We start from the raw sequence: 26,324 nt of genomic DNA, 5'->3' as shown, positions 1-26,324 counted from the left end.
TGCCGCTCTCTTTTGTCTATTCCAGTAGCGCGGCCAGCGGCCTCCGAACTTTGCGACAAATCCAACAGGAAAATCCCAAATAAATTCACGCAAACAACTCTGAAACCTATTTTCTGGAAACTGGTTTTGCAGGTTTGTGTAAACCTCATTTGAGTTTCAATATGTCAAAATGGCTGTCTGTGAAAAAGGTAACAAAATGACACCTTCGCTTAAGAATGCTTCTTTTTTTTTTTAAACCTGAAGACATCCTTCTTTCATGCGTGTATTAACGATAAAACCAATCACGTGGAATTTTCTTTTTAAAGGACCGCGGCGAGTGCAACTCTTGTTTCACAGACTCATTAACAATACAAACCGCTTGGAATAAGTCAGAGCAAGTGTGCAACCGCTCATGAGCACTCTATGAAGATTCTAATTGCCGAAGTAGCACATTCATCCAGATGGCAGCATAATACTTGAATGCTACTGCCCTTGAATGACAACCCAACGTTAACTCATTCAAGGGCAAGCCATTTTCAGAGCCACTTTTTCCACATGAAAAAAATGTTTTTTTTGCTTTTATACAACAGGGTATGGACTTGAAATAAAACAATCGAAACATGAATGAAGTGGACCCTTTCGTCTACTTGACGACGGCTGCGGCGAGGGCCTGGTAAATTGCACTATGATGACATCCATCCGGCCTTTGTGATTATGAAGGATTTCTATCCAATCATTCCAAAAATTGGTTGTACCCAAGTCAATTGTCTGAGTTACTTTGTATAAAATGACGAATGCTGGAATCAGAAACGCCACTTGTACTTTTTGTCCACGCAGTCACATTTTAGGATTTATTTATTTCAATTCCATTGTGTAGCGTAAATCGTTTTCGACATGCCGGTAAGGTACCTAATGGTAACCCACTGCTCAGTGAGCCTGACCTGCTATGCAGCTTATGCAATGACGCACTGGATATCACCATGCGTCTATGCGGCCCTTTGGCAAAGGGACAAGCCGAGGGAGGCGGGGGCGGGGGGGGGGAATAATCGGCGAGCACAGTCTGGACCTGGCAGAAGGTAAACAGGCGCACAAGCCATCGGGGACACTTGTGGATGTGAACTACCAAATGCGCATGGACAGGAAAAAAAAAATGTATCGAAGCTACTCAGAGAACATTTTTAATGGTGTGCAGATGCACTTGTTATGTTGCTTCAGCAGTGTTGCCATTTTCCTTGAAAAAGTCACTTAGTTGCTGAACTGACTGCTTGATTTTAAAAGGGGCTAAATTTGATTACAAGATACTTTGTTACACTGAACAGGTACAACCTGCTTAGTGTTAATGACAACGCTGGGTTTTGCCACTTATTTTGAAGTGCATGTTTAACTATGGCATTTAACAAAAACGTTTTTTTCTTTTTTTAAATTTTGAAATAAAGACAACCTTTTTGACTTTGACCATGTTTTTTTTTTTTTTTGGTTCGTTTCAGTAATGAGGATTTTTTTTTGGATGTCACTTAACAGAAATGGGCTCCTTATTTTTAATGAAAACAAATTTTAAAAAACAGTCTTTCTAGACTGGGAATTGCTTTACATTTTGAATCCATGTTAGCTTTTTCCAGTTTAATTCGACTTATATCGCAGGTTAATTTGTTTGCCCAAGTTTGTATCATCCCGAATAATATTTTTTAACCCCCCCCCCCACACACACACACCCACCAAAAACACCCCACACACAAGGGAAACTTTCTGCCATTTAATAAACACATCGTGCAGCTGAACGTTGTGCTATAATGTGCCAGAGAGATTGACGGCAAGCGTTCTTAGAATGATCATGATGTTTCACTTAATCTTCAGTACAAAAAGAGAAATTACAGAAGGCAATTGTGTGTAATCGCATTGGTTAAAATGAATTGGTTAATTTGTCTTTTAACACTTGGATTAATGAGTAGTTTCATTTTCTGATGGTTTAAAAAAAAAAAAAAGGGGTTGTTTTAAGTCGCTCCATTTCAAGATCATCTTGTCAAGGCGTCTTGCGGCTTTGTGTGCATGTCAAGGTAAACCGCAATACCGTCCATATCTCAACGTTTTTTTTTTCTGTCCAGAAAAAAAATAAAAATACAGCGCTTTATGTGCTCCACTGTCCGACAGCATCTCCGCTTCTTTCATTCTTCCTCCATTATGTTATTTCAGAAACAATTATTATACTGTATTAACTCATTCAGAATTTGTTTAGCATAGACACTGTATGTGCGTGTATATATATTCCTAAATACACATTCTCACACACATACCTACTGTATATACTTATATCGCACTATCAGGTTCACATTAATGCTTTAGAGCAGAAAGAAGGACATATTCAGGTGAGGCGTGCAGAATCGGGAATATTTGATCTTATCGGCAACGACGTCTGTCAGAAACCATTTAAAGACCAAAGCGAAAGCTTCATTCGCATCCCGGAAATCACAGCTTGGCCTTTGCTGGTGCCACCTGAAGGGTCTGCAGCTTCATGGCCATGCCCATATTGCCAGCAATCTTCAGCTTGCCCTTAAAATATGCCTGGAGGAGAAAAAGAGATACGATGAGGCGCGCCGATTTCGTGATCCCAATGACTTCCGGGATATGTCCAGTTTGGAATAGAATCTTTTTTTTTTTTTTTTTGAGAGAGAGAGAGATGTGTCAATCAGTGGCCAAGAGAAGATAATCTGCATTGCAGCATTGACACCTGGGAGGGATTTTATCGTTACATTTTTGGTGGTGGACCTGTTCTCCCTTTGCGTTATTTAGTCAATACTCCAAAAAGAAGGTTCAGGGTTTGAAGGCTGGATGAAAAGCAATACACAGCTTGAAAAGATGTCTCTGTCCCCCCCCTCAATAAATTGAGACTTGCACACGGTTGTACTTACTAAACAATACATACAAAGAAACTGGTCGATGCCGGTTCCAAAAGACTAATTCTATAAAAGACTTCTTTGGAGAACTGATGAGTAAGATTCCTGCATGACAAAACTGAGTAAAGGGTAGCGTATCAAAAACATCTCTCCCTCTTTTCCGATCCGCTTTATCCTCACAATGGGTGCTGGAGCCTATCCCAGCTGTCTTCGGACGGTAAGCGGAGCACACACTGGACCGGTTGGCAGCCAATCGCAGCGCACACAGAGACCAACAACCATCCGCGCTCACACTCACACCAAGGGATGATTTTGAGTGTCCAATCAGCCTGCCATGCATGTTTTTAGGGTGTGGGAGGAAACCGGAATACCCGGAGAAAACCCACGCAGGCCCGGGGAGAACATGCAAACTCCACACAAGAAGGCTGGAGCTGGAATTGAACCCGTTTTTTTGCTCGTATCAAAAAAAAAAAAAAAAAAAAAAAATCTGCTCATTCATCGCCGTGGTACCGAGAACGGGATAAGTATTTTGGCACACACCGTTTGAGCATTCAGTTTTCCTGTCATCACATCCAGAAGATCTTGATCACTCATGGTCAAGGTGCAATCAGCCTTAGTACCTGAAAGCAACATCGCTTAGAATGACTCCGCACATGACATTCGAATTGTATTCCGATTCAAAAATCTCCCGTGCGCCAAGTGTCTAAACCGAGCAATTTGTAGCATTCCACTGTTTTGGTTCAAAATTATTAGACAGATGTATTTGCTTCGTGTTTCTAAAGAGTCGATACACATTTTCTGATCATCTTGTTTTTTTGTCACAGTGACGAATATTGGCATCAGGCTTTTCTTTTAAAAAAAACTTGACACCTGAGATCGATTTAAAGCTGCGTTAACATGAAAAAATATTTATGTAACCCTTTCGGGGACAGCGGTTACTACAGTGGACAGCTCATCAGGTTATCATTATTGGTGCATGAAAGGGTTAAATATGTGGTTAACTTTATAGAAGGTGCCGCAGACTGTGGGAACTCTGCGTCTTTTGTTTTTGGCTGAAATGAAAACTAAGTTTAACATTTCGGTTATTTTGACATTTTGAAAAAAAAAAATTACCGCATACAACTAGAAGGAGTTCTTTACTCGTTAAAGTTGTCATGAAACTTTTTAAGACGTGCTGCTGTGTCTCGGAGCTCCCATAACCTTTTGTTAGAATCTGATTTTTTTTTTTGGGCGTCATTATTTTCCCTATGCACAACAGTTAAAACAAAGCAGGCTTAAAAGAACACAGATTTTTTTTCTGAGACTTTTTTTCCTTTTTTTACCTGAACCTAAATCAACCAAAAGTATCTTTACTGATGAGATTTAACCACGTGTCTCCTTTGAGGATACACATAGTCACTGTTTGGCAGTCTACTGCTGAAACATCCTTGTGAATCTCACTTTCTAAACTTTCTAAGGGTTATTAATATCACTGAAGTTCTTTCTGTGGACCCATTAAGAGCTTTGGCTAGAACACTATTTTCCGCAGTGTGGGCTGTTGGATGGCAAGATTCTTTTCATGAGATAGCAGGAAATGATCAAATCAAAATATCCATTTACAACTTTCAGGGAAAAGAGCATAACATTCACCAATGTTTTTCCTATACCGGCAATGACGAATATGACAGCTTGGAATGAGCGCCTGTGCGATCGCGTGGTGGCACGACTAAGGAAGAGAAAACACAAACTGATATTTAACTAACCAGAATAAAAACCGAAGGAGCTTGCAACCAATGCCGGAGCATTGCTTAAAGTTAGATTTGAAGGGGCGTGTCCAGCCAAGGCAACGCTTCTTCAAAAAAACTTGATTTGTCAACCAAAATGCTCGCGTATCAATGTTCTGTTGTCCCTGAAAGCTAAGATGTATGAACGGTGTGAGAGGTGTTCCAAAGAGAAAAAACAACAACTTTTGAGCGCGGATGGGCTCGAATGTCTTGAAATTACAGTGAAATACCCGATTCGTTGGTGACGCAGCCATTGCCATTTTTCACATCCACGAACCAGGTCGCCTCTTTCCCCTCAGGTCCGTCTTTCACTTGAAAAGCAAAGACGCCGCCAATCTTCTTGATGAGCTTTGCTCCTTCCTGCAGGAGGACAAAAAAAGCATTTGAGCATCCTAACGTGGCAGGTAGAGACCAGCTATATGCTACACCCTCCTCTCCTCCCCAGGGTGCTAGAACGGGAGCCCTTTAGGGCCCTGGGGAGACTATAAATCGGGGAGGAAGCCTGCGGCCTTCCCTTTGGTCCCACAGTTTGACTTGGGAGTGTTTGGTGAGCACACCTGCTTGCTACTGGTTATGTCGGGGGTTGGCAACACGCGGCTCTGGAGCCGCATGTGGCTCTTTAGCGCCGCCTAGTGGCTCCCTGGTAAGTGCGTGCGTATGCCTGCGTGTGCGGTCACGGGAGGCTGGTTGATCGAAAAATAGAGCTTTGGTCAAAAAAGGTTGGGCCCCCCTGCTCTACAGGATGCACTGCAGGGAAAAAAGCGTTTAATCGGGAAAGTTCATTGAGTATTTGGAGCCAACGTTGTCATTTTGATAGTATGTTTGTTGCGGCTCCAGACACATTTGTTTTTCGTTTTTTTTTTGGTCCAATATGGCGCTTTCAATATTTTGGGTTGCCGACCCCTGGGTTAGGTGTTGAATTTGGTTTTATGAGTTTTGTTTGATGTTTGCAACCACTACATTTTTATAATAATGCTCACACCCCTCTTACTGTGTCGACCAGAACCACAATACCCTGGTAGAAGGGTTGGAGTTTCACGTACATACACTGCCTAGCTGATATCGTGCATGTTTGAGCTTCAAAGCGCAAGTTGCCGCCCTGAAGCGCACTGTGTGGCTTGTTATCAGTAGTGGTGGCTTCAGGTATGGGGAAAATGGCATTTGAATTTCATACATGGTTGCCACATTCGAGTCCATCTGGCTCCTTCGAACTTTTACGACTCCTGTAGCTTCCAGTTATCCTTTCAAGTCTCTCCAGTCTCCAGTACTGGCTGGGTAAGCCTGTTTTTTAAAAGGTAGTCAACTTTATTTTTGACATTGAATTTATTCGGGCCATGTGCAATAGTGTAAGGGTTCTAGGCGTACTGGCTTAAGCCTAAATTGCATCTTTGGTTTGTTTGATTGGAATTCACTTTACCCTTACCTATAGTTTCATGATTTGGTTTTACACCATTTCTTTGTGTGCTGTGGATTCTGTGCCCGCTACTAGCGTTAAGATTCCTGACTAGACCCGACCATCAGTAGCCCACCCCGGGTAGCCCTCTCCACCATAGCCATTGCTATCCTGTGGTCGTTTTTTTACTATTGTATTGAATTAATAAAACCATTTCTTTGATTTGTACATCAGCCTCTGTCATCCTGGACATTCCGTTTAAAAAAGTAGAAACTTTAATAGCCATGTGTCTGGCTGTCGAAAATTTGAGAGTGACAAGCTACTCTCACTCATGCAAAATATTACACGCCGTCAGCTTCTCGCACACGCTAAGCATAATTCTAAATGTTGAACTCCGTCCTGTGACAATGCTCAGCGATCGAGGTTGCGCCATAAAATAGCTATGCTACGTATTCATAGGCATGTCTGCCAAGATGAAATGTTTTGATCAAATCAAAGTCTAATGCTTGCCGCGCCCACAAACCTCTTGCAGATGTTTTTCAATCTCCTTGAAGACAGCATATGATTTAAAGCCCTCCAAGCTGTTGCTCGCACTTGTGGCTACCGCGCGGACGTGGAACCTGAAGAGGCAAAAAAAAAAAAAAAAAACAGAAGTTGAAACATGCGGCGCGCAAAAAAGCGTTAAAGATTTCTTCATCTTCGGCCGAACGCCGAGCCAGGCATACTATTAAGGGTGTTGACATCCTGCATAATATGAATGAGAAGAAATGTGGACGCCTCGATATTGAATGCACTTTCAGTTACACAGGTGAGGCATTTGGAAAACAGCAGTGTGTTTTGGCTTTCTACACTAACACAACAGATGTGATTTAAATTGAGTTAATTTCACACACCCCAAAAAAAGAATTTATATATATATACTTTTTTTGGGGGGGGTGCATACATGCCCCGATTTGAGAATATAAGACCACCCCACGCCTTTTCTTCTACCCCCCGAAAACATTTATTCTACACGAATACAGTATAACTACTCTACAACGAAACCTACAAGTGCAAAAATACCCCCCGAGTGTGAAAAATGCATTCAAGCATTAAAGCCATTCCCTCTTTTCTGCTTCCCCCTACAACGAAAAGTCGCCCTGTTGCGTAATACGAAATCCTTTTCTCCACCCTTGCCTCGCAATGAGGTTCACTACAATGAAAACAAGCCTACCACAAAAGTCTAATCTAACCTCAGCCTGCCACAGCCACTGCTACTCCTTAGCTCGGAAACGGCAACAGCAACCACCACACTGGTCTACACATGTGCAGTAGTACAAGAAGTATTTGTTCTTGTTAGCAAGTGGTTAGAAATTTCACTAGCAGTTTCAGACACAGCAAGAACGTTGTATTGCTTGGTATAAAATGGCTACAAAACTGACCCAAGAAGAAAAATTTAAAAGTGTTGGGAAGCAAGAGAGTATAAATTACTTTTTTAAACCAACAAAGTGGAGTACTTAATATAAAACAAATGTATTTTTATGTTAAACAAAATCAAATAAGTGTATGCTCATACTTATGCACTATTGGAATAAAAATGAAGAGTACCCTAGAGAGTAACATATCTGTTTTATGTGTGTGTGTATGTTTACGTCTGAGATCAAATTTGCTGTAGTGAAAAGTCCTCTGTTGTGAAAAATTTCTGGCTGAAAGCATGATTTCATTGTAGAGGAGTTCTACTGTAAGAACAAAACACGGGGTACCTGGGCTCCTGCGGGAATCCCATTCTGTAAAGCGCGACCACCACTGCTCCTCCTAAGCCAATGTTGTGCTGCAAGGCTACTTTAGCCCCAGGGACTTGCCTCCTGTCAGCCTGACCTCTGAGCTGCCAGCAGAGCTCAGCACACTGGGCCAAGCCTGAGTCAAAAGACGGGAAACGGTTGAGTGCACATCCGTTCAAGGGTGCGAGGGAAAAAATTAGGGTGTTTGAAATCAGGGCTCGACCACTAAGGTTGAGAGCACCCCTGCTGATTAGTTATCAGGCAGCTTATCTAGTACCTCACTGGGTAGCCATGAATGGTGTGAGCTTTGATACATGAGGAAAAAGACAAGCGACAGATTTCTCCGACTATCTTTGTGGCCAAAATCGAAAGTATGTACCCGTAGCTCCTAAAGGATGTCCTTTGGAGATGAGACCGCCACTGGGGTTGATCACATACTTGCCGCCGTACGTGTTATCCCCCCTGTCAATCAGCTCTGCTCCTTTACCTGTTGAGAGAAAAGCCCACCAATTAATTCAGGTTTGGCCATCTGTCAATAGCAGCTTACGTTTGTTGTGGTCCCCCCCCCCCCACACATATATTGTCCATTAATTCTCCAAAGAAGTTTGATGAGCCTCTTCATTGACTCAGCGTTGTTTTTTGCGAATGACACTGATTCAGTTGTCATATTTGGTCATTCAAGGCATTCCATATGAACAGAAAACGAGCTTTAATTTAGTCTTCTTGACATTTTCGCCATTTTAAAGAATACCTTCAGGGCAGAGTCCCAGTGCCTCGTAGGTGATTAGCTCGTTGGCAGAGAAGCAGTCGTGCAGCTCCACGACGTCAACATCAGCAGGCTGCAGACCTGATGCTTCAAAACACTTTTTGGCCGCCAGTCGTGACATGTCGTAACCCACCTAAAGAACGACAAGGAGGAGTATGTTCACGGCAAATAGATGAGACTGACCAAAACGAGCTTGTGCAAATGTCTTTTCCAGTTGTGATATGTAGTGTTTTCACAAGTTACTTTGTTTACAGGTTGAAATAGCTCTTCCGGATGGGAAGCCAAACTAAATATACGTAAAGCACGAGAGGCAATGAAACTCATTGGATTTTATTTACCAATAATTGACAAATCTGTGCGCACGTGTGTGTGTGTGCGCGCACTTTTTCAAAATTATTTTGGGATTAAGAAACAAAACAGTCATTGATTTTGATTTATCTACCGTATTACTTAAACTTTGCTCCATAATACAAGACAAAAATACAACTGAGCATTTTTACTCATGTAATATTTATTGTGTTCTTCCAAAAAAATGTGCCTCTCTTGCTTCAAGGAAAAGCATTGTTTATAGTTCATAAATTAATTCTGAAGCGTTACATCAACCCATTGATTTATTTTTGACAACGCAGTCATGCAAACTAACACGTTGTGTCGTCAGCCTATTTTTCCACTATCTTTTTTTTTTTTTTAATTGAATACATTTTGCAAGAAAATGTCATATTCAATGTGGAGCTGATCATAATTTGAAATATTCGCGACTTTGTAGTTTGTGAAGTCAATATTCGATAAACAGGGTCGTGAGGTCTATAAGGGCGAATGGAGCCTCACCTACATCATTAAGAGTAAAAAAATAATACTAATAAAGTTTAAAACAAGATTATGAAAACAAAAAAAAATCAGTTTGTTCGCTAGTCCGTACATGATATTTTCTTTTTAAATCCAGTCATTTGCAGAGTTTCAGACATTTCTTGTTCAAAATACACGACAAAGTGACGACGTAATTCTTCACTAAAAACCAAGTGTCGTGTGCAGAGCAACACTTCTATCTACTGGCGAAATTAACGTACTACCGCAGAAAAGGCTCCTGGCAAGCGCCTGTTTCATTGTGTTCTATTTATTTGCACGCAGTAATATTTCACCTATTTGACCATGTAGGCTTTTTCTGGTAAGTAAGAAATTGTGATAGCTAACACACACTACCTAAACCACAGGTAATACAACGATGCTTTTGACCAAATATCACACAATGTGTGTGGAAAAAATAAAGCAGATTAAGATTTTAAAATCTAACTTTCGTGTCAGCGCTTTAAACAAACATGATCCTTGCGGGAACAACTCAAGTACAGACCAAAAACACAATGGGCGTTCCTCACCATCTTAATGCAGCTGTTTTCATCAAATGTAGTTGTAAGGTCAGTCACCATCTCTTGGGCCAGGATCTCCACCGCTTGCTTCTCCAGACGGTGCCGCCGAACAAAATCCTCACTTGCCAAAATCACAGCACCGGCGCCATCTGATGTGGGGCTAATGAGAGGACAACGTACGCCGATACACTATTTTTGTTTTATTTATGCCTTCTGGAAACACGAGTTGAACGAATGGGGGTTTCTTACCAGCACTGCAGGAGAGTCAAAAACTCAAACACCTTTCTCGAGTTCATTACCTGCTCCAACGTGTACTCATCTTGGAACTGAGAATAACTATAAATACATGAGCGTTCTTATCTTAGCACTGATCCAAAATCGAATTCTTAAATGCATCGTGTATTGTTTGTAACTCACGGGTTGTTGGTGGAATGTTTGTGGTTTTTCCAGGCGATTTTGGCAAAATGCTCGGGTTTTGTGCCTGCAAATGACAACGCTTAGACACAATCAAGTGTCGCTTTTTTCCCATGCGGTTCTTGTATAAATGCCACAGGTCTACCGTATTTTTCCATGTGCTCCCTGCCGGCGTTACCGAACATCTGCGCAGCTGCCGGAGCGGCCACCATGCCGTAACGGTTGATCATCACCTCCATGTGCTTGTCCATGGGATTGGTCCTATCCAGGAACTACAAGAAGAAATCTTTCAGCTGTTTCAAACCATCAAAATGCCCATATGTTACAACTTTTGAGATACTTGCACAATGTAATGAGGTTTTTTTATACATCAGCTGGAAACAACAGATAATGCTCCATTTTGACTGACACTGGCAAAGTTGTCTTCATTGAGCAATGTGTTCTCTTGTTTATAGTAAAATGCATGTTTCCATTTGGTTTTTTGGAATCAATTTTCACAAAAATGTGTAAAGGGACTATCTTGGACCACAGAACTCTTTCACTTTTTGGGACTGACCCAGTTAGCAGATCAACAAAAAAGTCGTTACACTCTGAGTTTGAAATTGCATAAGAACCAAAAACTTTTTTTTTTGGTTTCCTTTTTTACCTTAGCGGACAAAGATCCCCTCTCCATCTTCTCAAATCCAAGTGCAAGCACACAGTCAGAAAGACCTGAAGTCAAATTAGAAATTCTTTGATTAACTTACTTTATGACATTTTAAATTGAGCTATGTCTTGCCCATCTCTTAATTTATCAAGCTTGTAACTTAATTTACTCATACAGTATATCCATTAAATATTTAGCATTGAAAGATATTCAAATTCCATCAATCCGCCTCTGCCCCCCCCAAAAAACAATCACATTTTGTTACATCCCTTTAATTTCAAATATAAATGGCACTGTATTGTCTAAAAAAAACAAATAAAACAAAAGAGAATGTAAAGAAAAACAAAACTATGGTAGTTTTATCAATTGTGTTTTCCATCAAGTGGCCGAGTGACTCGTATCGCCGACATGGCTAGTTTGTCTCTGTGACGGTCTCGGCATGAATTTTGGCCAATTTCGAGTGCACTATGTTTGTATTTGGACCATTCAACCAACAGCTGAAAGTGCATCAGTGACTTTGAGCTCCTTTCGGTTTCACTTCACTTCAATTAAAATGTTCGCTCCCAAAAACTCAAACAGCAAAGTAAGAAAGATTATGCTTCGATGTACTTATAACCTGGTAAACTGACAAACAATGTGAGAATTTTCCGTTTGTTGATTTGGGAACCTTTTTTTCTGCAAAAAAATTAACGTGATTTTACATGACATCACATTGCAGTTTCTTCCACCAATCCGTCTGTGAGGTCATTTTGTAAACAGGTAGATGACACCAGAAAGAAAGGCATTTAAAAAAAATAAAAAAAAATAAAAAAAAAGATCCTGCTGAACTCACCTCCTTGGATCAGCTGTCGTGCCATGTAGAGGGCAGTGGAGCCAGTGGAGCAATTATTATTGACGTTAATGATGGGGATGCCGGTCAGGCCCAGGCTGTGGTAAATGGCCCTCTGCCCACATGTGGAGTCCCCTGAGACAGCGACGCGGAGGAGAGGAAAGGTGCGTCAGACGAAAATGACTGAGACAACCTATATTTGAGCTTTATGTTATGTGATAAGGTAAAAAGTTGTTAGTGTGATAACAGCTAACATTGAAAATATATATTTTTTTAATTTTATTTAAAATTATATATTTAGAAGGAAAATAGCCAATATCTTGCAATATTATATATTTATGATATAAATGTTTAAATTGTGACAAATTCCTTGTTTTTTAATAAATTCAAATTATGTTGTGTAGTAACATTTAACTATTCTATTTTTAGTACTATTTTAAAAAAGACTCAATCAACTCAATTTAAAAAAAAAGCTAAAACTCTTGAAATATTAAATGATTTTAAATTTGTAAAACAAAACATGACTAATTTTCATGTCATCAATATTTTAAAGGAACAAAAGTGATATATTGTAATTTTTTTTTTTTTACATTACATATGTTTAATTATAGAAATCGTGATGATAGCCTTCAACATTTGAACTTTGCAGGCCAATGTGTTACCATAGACATATCCCACACAGGCTTGTTCAATTGCGGAGTATGGGATTCCTGCATCTGCAAGAGCCTTTTGACCTGCAAAAAATGAAAATGATCATACAAATCAAAACTGTATTCCGATAATCTTGTGAGTGGCTGAGCAATGTCCAAATTTGTTTCAGATAAGCACCCGCTTCCTTGGCCATGTCAGGGTAGTCATAGTCGCCTCGAGCTCCAGGCTTGTCAAACTGCAACAAAAAAACACATGAAAAAAAAAAACAAGTTCGACTAATTGATAGCATGTTCAAGTATGAAATAAATTCATCACATACGATTACATTTAACAGCAAGTGACATATACTGCATATCCCCAACAACAACAAAAAAAAAGTATTTAATTTCCTTTGTTTTACTCCGGGGGGGAAAAAAAATCACATTTCACTTAATTGCTCCAAAAGGTATTAATTTACTCGAGATAATTGATTTTTGTCCAACTATCTATGCCAGTAACGGATGGAGAGAGACTCACAAAACAATTGAAGGCTCTTCCACTAGAGGGCAGAAGTTGGATCATTACCCGGGAATCATTGTGATATTTTTCTTTAGTGCTTTCTCAGACATGCCTTGACTCAATCGAGATTGCAAAACACTGTATTAAACAATTCCTAAAGTGGGGAGCTTCCTGAAGGGACCCACACTTGTGAAGACACCTTCTGTCAAAACACTAAGCATATTCAATTATTGAACACTTAAATTTCTTTCAAGACCCCAAAAGGGACTACAACCAAACATAATGATATTGACCAAAAATAACTATTTTTTGTGTGTGATAATATGGGTCAGCGGGGAAGTATTTGTCACAACACGTGTCGACAAATATGGTGAGGTGTTTGGCTTGTAGAAAACAATGCTGTTCAGAATAATTTTCATTTTGGGTATGAAGCATCAGGGTAAAAAAATCCTCCGTCCCATCATTGATGGATTTTGGCAGAGGGCCCACATTTTGTTGCGATACCCTTTCCTACCCACAGATATGGGTCTTTTATTCCAAAATTCCTTTTTTTGTTCTCTTCTTATTTGTATATCACATTTTATACACAATGCACCTCAATGTGCTTCACGCAACCAAAAGCACAACACCCAAATGACTTTACAAAGAAACACCTAACAAAGCAAGATATAAAATAACAACAATAAAACGCATTTACAAATAAGATTTAAAAGGATTTAAAACCAATTCAAGAACGAAAAACTAGCTTAACAAATTCATTTAATACTTAAATGTTACAAAACTACAAGCCAACTAAATAAAAGCGGGGTTTTTTTAATTGTAATTCACAAGAATTCAACCAGGTGAATCGAATCTGCATCAAAATTCCGAATACTGGTCTTGAGCTCCCTGAGAAATTTAAATTTGGTTTTTACCAATCATTCCACAAGCCAAGGACTACATGACACAAGACAATGTTTTACAACAACAGAATAGACAAAGGACACTAAAAATAGAAATGTTCTGAACAGAAAGTGTTAAAATGTAACGACAGAAGGTTGCTGTGGGGTGAAAAAAACGAAGGTAGAGGTCAAAGGACCCTTAATACGCATTTTGCCTTGGACATGAACTATGCACTGAGAGCGCTGAACACGTTGCATAACAAACAAGTAGCAACACGTATTAAGTCGAACTCGAGACTTGCAACTATCCACCGAATTAATAACAACAAAATTGATATATATTCTTTTGGACTCATTTCATAAAAAAAATCTTGCAAATGTGAAATGTTATTTTGATGTTTGGAGAAGAGTCCTACATCAAGGCTTCAAACTTCTTGAAAACCTAGACAAGAATCGTGTTACACAATCGCTGACATTTTTATAAAGATAATGATAGTTTAATTTACCTTCGTCATGCCGACGCCGATGACAAACACACGATTTCTACTTCGAGGAGCCATCGTTCGATGTTTGTTGTGTGAATGTCAGTTGTGCATCAAGAAGCAGAAGCACTTCCGGTTTTATCACGCGTGGAGAAAGATCGTCTATTAGGCGAACAGGCGTCAAGGCAGTCCATTTTGCAATCGCACCGCCTCCGATCGGGAAAAAAGTACCGGTAATAATATTGTCAGTTTTCAGACAAACGTGTGTGTAGGAAAGACTGTAGAAGAACAAGTATGTCTATATTAATAGTGAGATCAACTGCAAATTTAAGATGAAGTTAGTCAAGTTTCTAAAAATGATACACAGAGTGAGTTCTCTTTTACAGAAATAAAATGTAAATCTCAATTTTGGTAAATGCTTAAGAATGTTGAATTATTATGAATATTTTCTTAATGAGTTACCATTTTTAATTTTAGGTGTATTTGTTCCCTTATAATTTCCAGTATATTATATAATATACATTTTATTTTACAGTATATAAAAAATTACACACAATTCCTAGTCAATACATAACACTGGTCAATTCAGTGATAATTTTACAGTTTGAGCCCTGCGAGTCCCAGGGACTCGCTGATCAGAAAAGTATGAGTCCCATTATGCATTTCGAGAGTCCCAAATTTCGAATACTGAAATGGTCTACTTATTCAATTGCATATGATAATAACACAAACAACAACAATAAACATTGATGTTAGGTTTATTTCTTACAAACAAATGCTGCAAAATATTTAATAATTCAGGCATACAAGATTTGCTGAGAAATAGGTTCTTATTTAATCCCATGGTTCAGTCTTGGAGTTCATAAATTCTCCTCTCTTTACTCTGCTTTCAATGATGCAAGGCTTTCTCGCAAGAAACTATCCAACTTTAGCTGCTTTCTCTGTGATATCTCCGCAATAAACTTTCGCCACACTTGATCGCAACACTTGTTTTAACGTTACACAATTTGGCAATCGTCTGCTTCCCGCGAGGTGAAGGCCGATCTCGCCAATGATTGTAATTTATAGCTGTGACATTTGGGGGATAAAAATCCACCTGTTGCTGAACCTAACGCATAATTATTAAATATTACTATATTATGTATTATATAATTGTGATTACAATATTATGTAAGGCTGGTGTGCTAGGGAAAAAACTAGGGCAGATTCAGAATCTGCAAAAAAATAAATAAAAATACGCTCAACTCTGATTGAATTTTTTTTTTTTGTCAAAACTTGTTGACCAGTGTAATTTTCAAACCAACTACAGTACTAGTAAGTGAGATTAGATTTTTTTACATACAGACGGTAGCCTGGGTTTTTACGGCTTTAAGTCAAGTTAGCTTTTATTGTCAAATATGCTCTTTGTGTAACATACAGCACAGATGAAATTACTTTCCTCTCTCAACCACAGTGCAAGCATTGAACACACACAGCTAAAATTTACGTTAAAATTCCATAAGACATATTTAAATATGTTAAATAAAAATAAATGAACAAATAGCAACAACAGACAACCAAGGGCACTTGTGATTATTGTATATTCGTAGTTACTTGTTTTAAGTGCAATAATCGGATGTCAGCTGCTGGGCATGGTGCAAGCGGCATACCACACGGTGAGGCAGCTGGTCAATGGGACCTCTATAGAAAGTCTGCATCATGGGGGGCAGGGCTCTTGCTCTCCTCAGTTTACGGAGGAAGTACAGGCGCTGGTGGGCTTTTTTGGCCAGTGAGGTGGTATTTAGGCTCCAGCTCAGGTCTTCAGAGATGTGCACACCAAGGAACTTGGTGCTACTCACCCTCTCTACTGCTGCACCGTCGATGGTCAGTGGAGCATGCTGGGTGTGCGTTCTTCCTTCGTTTTTTCCACATTGAGGTGGAGATTGTCGTCTTTGCACCACATGGCAAGCCTGCTCACCTGACTCCTGTAGTTCGTCTCATCGTTGTTGTTGATGAGACCCACCACAGTCGTGTCGTCTGCAAACTTAATGAAGAGGTTGGAGCAGGATGAGGGAGTGCAGTCGTGGGTCAGCAGAGTGAAGAGGGGGCTCAGCACACATCCTTGGGGGGCCCCCTGTGTTCATCATGATGGTGCTGGAGGTATTTCTGCCTACCCGAACTGCCTGTGGCCTGCCCGTCAAAAAGTCCAGCAGCCAGTTACACATGTTGAGCCCCAGCACAAATGCGAGGAAGAAACATTCTCAACCAAAGATCTGCACCTTAATTTTATTGAGGGCATTGAAGAAATCAGAATCGAGCAGTGTGTCCATTAATATGTTCATATCAGTTGATGTGCGCCGCACCTATTGAATAAGCCACACTGTGACCCTGACATCTTCTGAATCCATCTGGAAACTGGACAATGTCTGCCAATAGTGTCCATTCGTACATGTCACATGACATCATTAGCACTTGATGAACTGGTGCGTAACCTCATATATTCCCACTGATTCCTTGACTTTCTCATCATAGTCTGTCCAATCCTGTGGACAACAAAATATGTTCACTGAAATTATTGAAGCAAGAAATGGGATATGCCCCTCAGATTAAACTTGACATAACCTTTGAATGTTTCATAGAAAACAAGTGATCAAACAAAAGATTAGTGTTTAATGGCATTCGAATTAAACTAGGCATTTCAGAAGAGTCTGATGTTTTTTTTTAACTGCGGGAAAAAAAAATTGTCATCAGTCATATTTTCCCAGAAAAATTACAATACTGTACTTCAGTCGAGCCCAATCAGCAAAACAAGTCTTACTTTCTCAAGTAGGTTTACTTCAGGAAATGACGTTCCAGACTCTGCTCCCTGTGCAGCAAAGCCAGCCTGAGGGGGGATTGAAAGGGAAAAATAATCTTATTCGGTAGGAACCAGAGATGTTGAGATAGTTTGGGATAAACTTACAACAAACAGTTTCAAGCGTTTTTGGGGTGTTTATTATTCCTAATAACTTTGTACTGTACGGGGTGTTTTTAGGCCATGGGAAAAAAAGTCAATTTCAATTGAACCAACAATCCTCTTTCATGGATGGCCCCTCGCCTCCAGTCGCCCGTTATAAATCAAAGTTTCATACTTGCGGTTGGAAGTCAACAGGCTCCAGGCCTCGACATTCAAACTGCACCATCGTTTTGAACTTTTCACTGTCCTCAGCCTTTGATGAAGCAGACATCAGCCAGGTTAAGTGACACAAAATGGTTTCAAATGAGAGTTGAATATTGGCTTTATCAAAAGGTAGCATTGAGGCTGTGTGCTTACGTTATATGGCGCAATGGTGTCTCCGAGGATATCTGCATGAAAGCGTCTTTTAGGAGTCTACGCGGATGGGATTGTCAACTTCAAAGACATTGAGATGCGGGGTCTTACCAATTGAATTTTCCCTGGAACATAGTTTACACTTCTGCACCATGCTGGCGCTTCCTCTTCCTCCTTTTAATGGTGTGCTCTCCTGACCACACAGTGAACAAAAAGTGAGTAAATACAGCTCAAATGAACAACAGAAATAACTAACATATACAATGTCGAGCATCATTCTTACTGCCAGGTTTATGTACTGCCATTTATCGGGAATCTCTCCACAGTTCCCACACTTGAGCTAAAATATAGAGAAAAGCACGTTACAATGTTATCCAAAATGTGTCACGTATGGCATAAATGACTAACATGAAACAATAAAATATGCAATACATATTAACTCATTCACTATATTGCCAGCTGTTTTTAAAGGGGGAGTCAAAAACTTTCTTTTCAATGTTTGTGGCCCCAACTCGTCTTAACACAGCATTCCGATTAATATCGCATATGTGGAATATGAATTGAGCGGAAAAAATCCGCCTATATTTATTCATCTCCAGGGGCGGCCATTTTGCCTTGTACTGCCACTTGCTGTCGACTGAAAATGTCATCACAGTGCCTAAGGGCTCAAGCTTGCATACACAACATGACCAAACTCAGAAAAGAGGTGAGCCGTTTATTGTGCCAAGTTGTCAAAATGAGAATCAGTATTTTTCATAATTGACAGGGCTGTTACTGTTGAATGTTTTTACATTTGATTATTATATTGAATATTCCATTGATCGATCAATTAATCGGATACAATTGTATTTTGCTTTTTTTTTTTTACCAATTACTGTTTAGTAACCAATTGACGTTGATTTGGTCTTGTTTAATGATGAACAAAAACAACAATTACACAACAATTAAGCAAGACTACAAAAGGGGGATTGATGTACTCACCAACCTTTTTGATATTGATTCTGTTTGTGAATCAGCCATTATTTTCCAAAGTAAAAGCGAATGATTGCGGATGTCTTATTCTGATCAAACAAAAGATGTTCAGTTTGCTTTCACGAAGGAATACAGAAATCAGAGAATAATTATAACTGTTGATAAGGTTGAATCAGAGGAATTTGACAAATCTAGGTTAAACAATAGCTCTAAACAATTACTTAATTATTAAAATTATTGTAGATGATTTCAATAATTGATTAGTTGTCGATTGATTGAATCGTTTTGGCACCTCTAAAAGGCAGTTAAAAAAACAATTAGTTTATGTATGTTTACTAAAATGCACTTCAGAGTCTGTACTTCGTTACTTTTACATCAGTTTAGATGTTGAATCGGTACTTCTTTTACCAAAGGCGTCTTTTTAAACCACGAACTTGTACTTCTAAGTTAGAGTACGAGTAGTTTTGCCACATTTGTAGGTCAGGACACCTCGGATGATCAAGTTTAAAGGCAAAATGCAGGATGTGTTACTTGTTTAGCCAGAATTGGCACGCCAGCAGAATTAGCTTGACAGACAGCCTACCTTCAGAAACCAGCGAAAGTCGTCGCCCACTGGTCTCACGTTGGTGACATTCTCTAGGGTGGCTTTGAACTGCAGCCCGAATTTCTGTCAGGAGAACAAGAACAGATTTCCATGTGCACAATGCTTTCGATGTTTATGAAGAGACGTGCGAAAGCTCCACGTACCACCATCTTGGGTTGCCCTGCTGCGTTCAGGAAGACTCGGTAAATTGAAAAGGTGAAATCTAAAAAAAAAGGTCTGATTATTGTCTGAAATTAATGGTTTGATTATCAATGTCGGGGTTTTAGCTGTCTTCGTTATCACTTGTACTTTGAAGTGCATTTTTTACGGTGGCCGACAAGGACAAAACGCAAACGATCAAACGCTGCAAATACTGTACTGTACAGGAATGTTGCATACATGCGCAAAAAGATGCAAACAAAAAAGACAAAACACACGTGCCACATAAAAAACGCACACACAAAACAATAGCGAAAGTAAACCACTGCAATTTAGAAAATGCTGCAAATACATAAATGATGCAAAAAAACAAATAAACACATACATGCATAAATTAAAACCACAAGAAAGAAGTGTTGCAATCTCAGCATGTTTTCTTCCATTTTTTTGTTCTGACTGCAGCATTTCTTTCTTTTTGTTTGCATCATTGGTGTTTTGGCAGCGTTTTGCCAGCGTGTTTGCGCCTGTCGAGCACCATTTGGATCCACCCCCTCCCCCGACCCTCAGAAAAAAAGCAATTAGAGCCCAACAAAATCACTCATTTCGTCCCAAGTGAATTGAATCATCGTAATAAAAACGACAGTGTTTAATCCAAAACGATGCAAATTTTTTGCCAATCGTATTTTTCACAATAGGTCTGAGATACTACATCATTTAAATTTTATTGATATGGGAGCAAGTAAAAACCAGTGTATTTAAACTGTAGACCAGTGGTTCTTAAACTTGTTCGAGGTACCGAATCCAACTAGTTCATATATAGACATTCATCCAAGACTTCATTAGTGAAAAACAAAAAAACGAATTTATTAAAAACAGTAAAAAGTAAATAATATTTCAAAAGTTTTTTTACATTTTACGACGTACTATCACGACATTCATACGTTGACTATCAAGTGTGGTCGTCTGCAGCCATTGATGGCCAAGCGGACGTGTCATAACTAATTGACATGTTGAGTTAGGTGTGTCTGAACCTCCCTGGCAGAAGCTCCGTCGAACCACTGAGACCGATTCACCGAACCCCTAGGGTTCGATCGAACCCAGGTTAAGAACCACTGCTGTCGACGATGAAAAACATTGCCATCTACAGGCCAGAAAGCGCACTTGCGCCATTGTAATTTGGAAAACAGAGCCAACTTCAGCGTCGTTAATTATGGACCACTTTTTTCAGACCGTTTTTTATCATGCAAAATAATATATATACAGATTTTTCAAAATACAAACAAAATATAACGATCATAAACTCAGTCTAGGCTAATCCATCCGCTTTGCAATATATACAGTATATATACATATATATATATATGCTCAAAGTTGATATTTATAGCTCATAGGTTTTGTGTGGCATTAGATTTGTCGGGTGGTACGTACAAAAAAAATGAGACAACGTATTGACAGACATTTTATTTACCGTAAGCAATGATGCTTGATAACGAGATACAAGTCTTTCAAGTATTACCCAGCAGCCATACAGCATGGCATCGTTCAGTAAATCGGATCCTAAAAAAATACATTAAAGGGAATAGAAAAAAAAGGATTCAAAGCTGTTTTATTGTAATCTGAAGTACAACTGGTAACTAAGCGTGGAGACTTGCTGTGCGTGTTAACCTGAGGGAACTTCATGGAGGCATTGTGGTGGTTTTTGGTGGTTTATGGCCACACTGATATTGCTGCTGCATCAATTACCCTATTGGTAACCTGAGTATAGGGTTTATGCAAACTTAAATATGACTTTAAAAAAATTAGAATTACAACCAAGCATCATCTTCCGACATATTGTCCCCAATTAGAGATGTGAAATTATGTAACAGTCAAGCCATCTCTCACCAGTTATTGGCATCATTGGTGAGGTATAAGCCTGGCATTTCCTCATTTTGCGTTTTTGCCGCAGCAAACAAATGTTACACGGCAGGGTAAACATGCTTTCGATTGACACTGAAAACTTCACAAGACAGGGGAAAACACTGAAAAGTAGCAGGAAACAATACTAAGATTGTCATACAAATACAAAGTGCAATTTGAGTTTTTTTCTTTTTTCAACCTTGTCTTGGAGACCACATCCTCATCTGGATCGCATCCAAACAAACATTTATTAGACTCCCAGACTATTGGAGATTCAAGTTTCATCAGATGACCCCCCCCCCCAAAAAAAAAAAATATTTCCCCCCCTTTTATTCATCATCAGCATGAACTTCCAAGAAGCCACAGGGGATACATTGAAAACAAAGTTAAACCTGCAAGATAAACATGTGAGTCCACATAAACCCAAGGTCACCATGAGACTAAGAGATGCTTTTTCACTCTTCTGGCATCACCGTGAATCCCAAAATCCAGCAATTACAATGAATCCAACTAATGGCAAGGAGTAGTCACCGTAATAAAAAGGCATTTTGATTTGTGATGCAGATGCATTTTCCTTTCACTCATCTTAAATACAGTGGTGCCAACAGGCGTTATTTACAGCGCTGGCCCATCACCCCTCTTCGGCCTGGGAAGAGAGGTGCGGCGAGGTCAATGCGGCCGACTGCTGGACTCGGACGTCCGTCGTTGCCGCGGGGTGTTGTGGCCATTGGTGCAGCTGTTGTGACGCTTGCTTGGGCCGCTGTTGAGAATGTCTTGGATGTGCTGTACTATCAAGTTGATGGCCACTGTGGACAGAAGGTAAAAGATGAACAGTGTTAAACCCTCACTAGGAATGTCAACAGTTCATAATAGAGAATAACTATTGATTGTAGCTTTACCAAGGTTATCCGCTCCGCGGGGTATAATCACATCAGCATACTTCTTGGTCTAATTCAGGTCAAGAAAACATGAAGGGTCAAAAACTGAAATGGTGTAACGGCCACGTTGATTTGGCCACATCACATACTGGTAAGCAGAACTCTTCGAAGGCCGGTTTCACAAAAGTTATGTACTGTGACAGCACTTGCTCCAGCTCCCGCCCACGCTCACCGATGTCTCGCAAAACTGGAACAGAAATGGCAGCAATCGGGAGGAAAAAAATGAAAGTGTCGACACCCACACTGTCACGCCCCAAATTATTCATATCCTGAACACATTTTAAGAATTAAAAGTGAATCCTGAGCTGAGGCATGGCTGAAATTGAAGTAGAAAAGTGCCAAAAGACTGGAAGAAGTTGCATCAATGTCTTGTCTTGTCATGGCGTCACATTAATACTAGGTTGGTTTGCGTGCTTCTAAAGTGATCTTCATTCAGTTTCACACACCTCTACGAGAGAGCCGCGTGTCTGGGTCAGTGTCGACAAACAGCTTCATCTGGAATAGGTCACGGATCTCCTGCGAGTAGAACATCAGGATGCCCTCAAAGAGAACGACGTCGGCTGGATACACTGTGACAAACTCGTCCTTCCTGAAATGTGCAGGGAAGATTTCCAAGCGAGCCAATTAGAGTGCTCAGAAACCCGCGTCGTTGAATTTAACGGTGGTTAACCACACAACATACTGGGCAGTGATTAAGACGCGCTTGTCACACAACCAACACGTGTGCTCACCTGGAATGGGTGACAAAGTCATAAACGGGGATCTGGACAGTTTTCCCTTGCAGGATCTCCCTGAGCGTTTGCATGATCAGCTCATTGTCAAAGGCATCTGAAAGCAAGGAAAGGGCGGACCCTGGCACAGCTTTTCTTAACCCAGGCTCGGAGACACGCGGGGGGACTGGCGCGGCACGTTTGGTAAGCCCTTAGTCAACAGCTGTTTGGTTCAATCTCTGAGCAGCTGCCCCTGAGAAAGGCCTGCTGACTGCTGGGATTTGAAACCGGAAGAAGACGGTTTACGAGGAGGTGGAGACAATCCTAAAATGGAGCTCATGCTTCTGCATATCATTTACCTTTCACGGACTCAAGCGCTTGACGTCGAAGCTACATAGAATTTCCTCAACGAAATAAAGTTTTATATACCTGGATGGTCAAAGTTGAACTGGCCCTTGAGTGCCTTGGCTTTCTGGTCAGGGGTCAGCACCTTGTAAAAGCTGTCCTGGCTGAGGATGGCCACCTGCCTCTGGTGATGGTCAATCTTGTTTTGGCCCAGCAGCTCCATTATCTTCCCACAAACGGAGGACTGCAATTCAAGGGAAAGTTGTGGAAGTAAATTTGGTGCCAAGGTAACTTGATCCTGTACAAAAGAAATGTCGGAAAATTGTTGTACCAAAAAATGACTTGTCAGCGTAGAAAACAAGTTTGTAGTTGAAGCAAAAGTAAATTGTACCTGTTCAAAAAAGTCAGAAATTTGTGGCTGGAGCCAAAGTAACATGTAAGTGGAAAAAAAAACCCTAACTGAGCTGCAGAAATGATAACTCGTCCCCATAGATTTTTTTTTACCGCAACTACAATTTGTTTTTTCTATACCTAAAAGTCATTTTGGCTACAACCACAAGTTTATTTTAAAACATTTTAAAGAAATAATGTATTTTAAATTTCAAACATCATAATAGCTCAATCTGTTTTAATAAACTTGCAATTCTTTCCTATCCTGCAGTGTCCCCAGTGACCTGGACAACTACACGTATCTCCTGGCGAGTGCTGACAGGACATTCTGACCGCCCGAGGCTGTGCCATTGTTGTTTTCATCAAAATCAAGCCAAACAAAGGTCTTTCGTCAGGCCTACTCCGATGCTGACTGATAGGGAATTAATTTATTTTCTTACTTCCATTAGTAAACATTTTAAAAAGCAGACAAATTCCAAAAAGATTTCATATTTGGGTCAGCCATAGAATTTATAGATTTTCAATTACACTCACTAGCCAAATGAGAGAACATTAAAAAACTTAATTTTGGTTGATTCTGTCAGATGTTATGATTCAAACTGTTTTTAATGTGATTGTAGAATGCATTTCTGAAGGCAGTTTTTTTTTTTACGCCATCCTTAGAATGTGCAGGTGTACCCAAGGATGTATATCTATCGCCATTTGTTCGTGAATTGTTTCTCTGGGTACCTAACAACACAGACTTGATGGCAATTAATCCTTTATCTACATTGCAAATCTCAGATTCTCAAAAAAAAAGTGCTGCAGCAAGCCAGCACTCCTTTCATACAGGCAGGTTGATATTACATCATGCCATCCAAACAGCCACTGAATTCTAACTGGGCTGCATGAGTGTAATTTTCAAGACCAAATTAGTCTTGTGTTACTGACTGGTGTTAAGGGAGGAGCAAAAAATATATAGATTTTAATATTACTGTATATTGTAGTCTGCGGCAAGCAGTGCACCGATTTCGCTTTTTTTTTTTAATAACTTGTGCTTCGATTTTGTTTTCCTAGTTGGTAAGGTTGAAATTTCCATTCCAAATATCCTGGTGATGACATGCAGCTATGTAATCATACTGGTTTTGCCAGTGTTTCTGCACAAGTCAGATGTAACCAACCAACCACAATGTGCAAAATAAGGTTTATAAAGACAGTTTCATTTTAAGTCAAAGTATCTGCCTCATCGGCAAATGCCACGTGTTAATTGTAATCATAGGTATACATGTTTCCTTTTTTTTTTAAACAGTAGTTAATTCTATTTACCCCACAGGTTGAGTTTCTCAAATAAGATGAAAGGCGACAAAATTATCTAGTTTGGTGACATTTCGCTAAAATTGTCGCTCGTGTAACGTAATCTATAAAACGCAGCCATCGGTTGATACTTAGTGGCTTGTTTTAACAGTGCTCATTTGAATAGATTTTTCATTTCAACGACAATTTCGGTTTTTTTAACGTAACCTTACTTATCTTTAAATAAAATCTAAAACGCTTGACAGTATTATTTGGCTGCGTGCGTTATATACATTGATGGCAGGCTGATTACGCACGCTGAACGAGTCATCTTAAAACGAACCATAACGGGTTACAATATCGATGGTTCCGATTAAGTCAATAAAACCAAGGCGTGCAAGGCGCCACGTTCACCTTTGACGAACAAAGAGACGTGGGCGCTTTGACGCGGGGGAAATCTTAACAGCTCTGCAGTCGAATATGGGTCATTAGTTACCATTGTTTAAACTGTAATCTTCAAGTGGCGTTTGTTTCGATACGCGTTTTATAATTTTGTGACACACTATGCCACTTTATTTTAAGTAAAATATACATAAGTTGGACCATGGAACAAAAATGCTTGGGACTGTTTACAAACAAGAGGATGGCTAAGAAGAACACGAGCACTGGTCATTGTCTTCCATTGCCAGCGAGGCTAGCGTCTGATGGAATTTAGCCTAGCAGCAAAAACTAAAATCATGAATACCCGCCGACAGAACTGGCGAGTCGAGTCTTATGATTACTAGTTTAAGTGAACAAAACGACGATAGAAATCGCCACATGGCGTTCTTTCGCGTTCGGTTAAAGCGGGTGAATCCTGGGGGCGAGACAGTTCACCAGAAGAAACGCCTGTCAATCAAGCGGCACCGAAGCCACGCGGTCAACCAGCAGCCGGCAGACGCATGAGCTGTAACACGTCATTAAACGCGAAAAAACGAGTGACACTTCGATAAAGTCACCCCAGCTGCTAGCTATAATGCCAACCTTTCCGCTGGCGGTGCCCCCAGAGACACCGATGAGAAAAGGTTGTCGTATTACGTCGGTATTGTCGCCTCGGTCTCGGAGGTGTGTTTCAGAGTCGCCGGCCATACTTGCAATGTGCTGCTGAGAGCTCAGGGCTGAAAGATCACCGATACAGGGCTCCTCCCATATCCCCACACGTTGTTTTATACACTCGTGAAATTTGATTTTTGGCATTTTACATGTGCTTATTTTTGCTTTTAATTATATTTAAGAATCACAAAATTGGCACGTAAAGTGTTTTAAGGGGAGTGATTTTTAATATCAAATTTTCGGGTCAGGAAACTATATCCAATCGTGTGAAACGTACAGGACGTATATCGCATGTCCTGCCTCCAAGTCCAATTAGAATTGGGTAATGTAAATTTATAATTTATGTTATTATTATTTC

At 40.0% G+C, this 26,324-nt stretch overlaps 3 protein-coding genes across 5 annotated transcripts; all 3 read right to left on the bottom strand.

Moving 5' to 3' along the window:
* Positions 1 to 1,719: 1,719 nt before the first annotated feature.
* Positions 1,720 to 14,454, bottom strand: scp2a (sterol carrier protein 2a). Its single transcript, XM_086129760.1, has 16 exons — positions 14,342 to 14,454; positions 12,634 to 12,691; positions 12,468 to 12,539; positions 11,809 to 11,940; positions 10,977 to 11,041; positions 10,476 to 10,602; positions 10,334 to 10,397; positions 10,166 to 10,252; positions 9,926 to 10,076; positions 8,538 to 8,685; positions 8,166 to 8,273; positions 7,769 to 7,922; positions 6,550 to 6,646; positions 4,864 to 4,993; positions 3,411 to 3,490; positions 1,720 to 2,538 (listed from the first exon to the last, which is right to left on the bottom strand). Exons 1-16 carry the CDS (start codon positions 14,393 to 14,395, stop codon positions 2,443 to 2,445), a joined length of 1,623 nt encoding a protein of 540 aa, XP_085985886.1. The 5' UTR covers positions 14,396 to 14,454; the 3' UTR covers positions 1,720 to 2,442.
* Positions 14,455 to 15,674: 1,220 nt separating this feature from the next.
* czib (CXXC motif containing zinc binding protein) lies at positions 15,675 to 19,492 on the bottom strand. 2 transcript variants are annotated; one of them, XR_015102933.1, is made up of 9 exons: positions 19,326 to 19,492; positions 19,162 to 19,245; positions 17,890 to 17,946; positions 17,718 to 17,799; positions 17,610 to 17,641; positions 17,428 to 17,505; positions 17,115 to 17,180; positions 16,576 to 16,839; positions 15,675 to 16,486 (listed from the first exon to the last, which is right to left on the bottom strand). XR_015102933.1 is itself a non-coding variant. In XM_086130088.1 (8 exons), the coding sequence occupies exons 1-8, from the start codon at positions 19,329 to 19,331 to the stop codon at positions 16,762 to 16,764; spliced, it is 483 nt and encodes a 160-aa protein (XP_085986214.1). In that variant the 5' UTR covers positions 19,332 to 19,492; the 3' UTR covers positions 16,569 to 16,761. The 2 variants fall into 2 exon arrangements, 1 of the variants encoding a protein (XP_085986214.1); XM_086130088.1 differs by lacking the exon at positions 15,675 to 16,486 and having other exon boundaries at positions 16,569 to 16,839.
* Positions 19,493 to 21,517: 2,025 nt separating this feature from the next.
* Positions 21,518 to 26,035, bottom strand: uck2b (uridine-cytidine kinase 2b). 2 transcript variants are annotated; one of them, XM_086129892.1, is made up of 7 exons: positions 25,898 to 26,035; positions 23,297 to 23,456; positions 22,889 to 22,985; positions 22,604 to 22,746; positions 22,247 to 22,344; positions 22,119 to 22,167; positions 21,518 to 22,025 (listed from the first exon to the last, which is right to left on the bottom strand). In XM_086129892.1, exons 1-7 carry the CDS (start codon positions 26,000 to 26,002, stop codon positions 21,889 to 21,891), a joined length of 789 nt encoding a protein of 262 aa, XP_085986018.1. In that variant the 5' UTR covers positions 26,003 to 26,035; the 3' UTR covers positions 21,518 to 21,888. The 2 variants fall into 2 exon arrangements, with proteins under 2 accessions (XP_085986018.1, XP_085986019.1); XM_086129893.1 differs by having other exon boundaries at positions 25,952 to 26,004.
* Positions 26,036 to 26,324: the final 289 nt, after the last annotated feature.

The sequence above is a fragment of the Hippocampus guttulatus genome, chromosome 14 (genome assembly GCF_054856545.1).
Source record: "Hippocampus guttulatus isolate MCC_2025c chromosome 14, RoL_Hgut_1.0, whole genome shotgun sequence".
NCBI lineage: Eukaryota > Metazoa > Chordata > Actinopteri > Syngnathiformes > Syngnathidae > Hippocampus > Hippocampus guttulatus.
Note: the sequence above shows the minus strand (reverse complement) of the source record. Positions and strands in the feature narration are given on the sequence as shown.

What these genes read in the sequence shown, in the direction of transcription:
- scp2a (XM_086129760.1), bottom strand. Translation starts at nt 14,395, where the DNA reads ATGGCTCCTCGAAGTAGAAATCGTGTGTTTGTCATCGGCGTCGGCATG. An exon ending in CTGTGTGGGATATGTCTATG is followed by an intron (nt 11,941 to 12,467) that starts GTAACACATTGG and finishes TCGCTGTCTCAG; the next exon opens with GGGACTCCACATGTGGGCAG. An exon ending in ACTGGGACTCTGCCCTGAAG is followed by an intron (nt 8,274 to 8,537) that starts GTATTCTTTAAA and finishes TTCTCTCAACAG; the next exon opens with GTAAAGGAGCAGAGCTGATT.
- czib (XM_086130088.1), bottom strand. An exon ending in ACACCATTGCGCCATATAAC is followed by an intron (nt 17,506 to 17,609) that starts GTAAGCACACAG and finishes GCTTCATCAAAG; the next exon opens with GCTGAGGACAGTGAAAAGTT. An exon ending in AAGTAAACCTACTTGAGAAA is followed by an intron (nt 16,840 to 17,114) that starts GTAAGACTTGTT and finishes TGTTGTCCACAG; the next exon opens with GATTGGACAGACTATGATGA.
- uck2b (XM_086129892.1), bottom strand. Translation starts at nt 26,002, where the DNA reads ATGGCCGGCGACTCTGAAACACACCTCCGAGACCGAGGCGACAATACC. An exon ending in CACGCGGCTCTCTCGTAGAG is followed by an intron (nt 22,345 to 22,603) that starts GTGTGTGAAACT and finishes TTTCTGTTCCAG; the next exon opens with TTTTGCGAGACATCGGTGAG. An exon ending in CCGCGGAGCGGATAACCTTG is followed by an intron (nt 22,026 to 22,118) that starts GTAAAGCTACAA and finishes TTCTGTCCACAG; the next exon opens with TGGCCATCAACTTGATAGTA.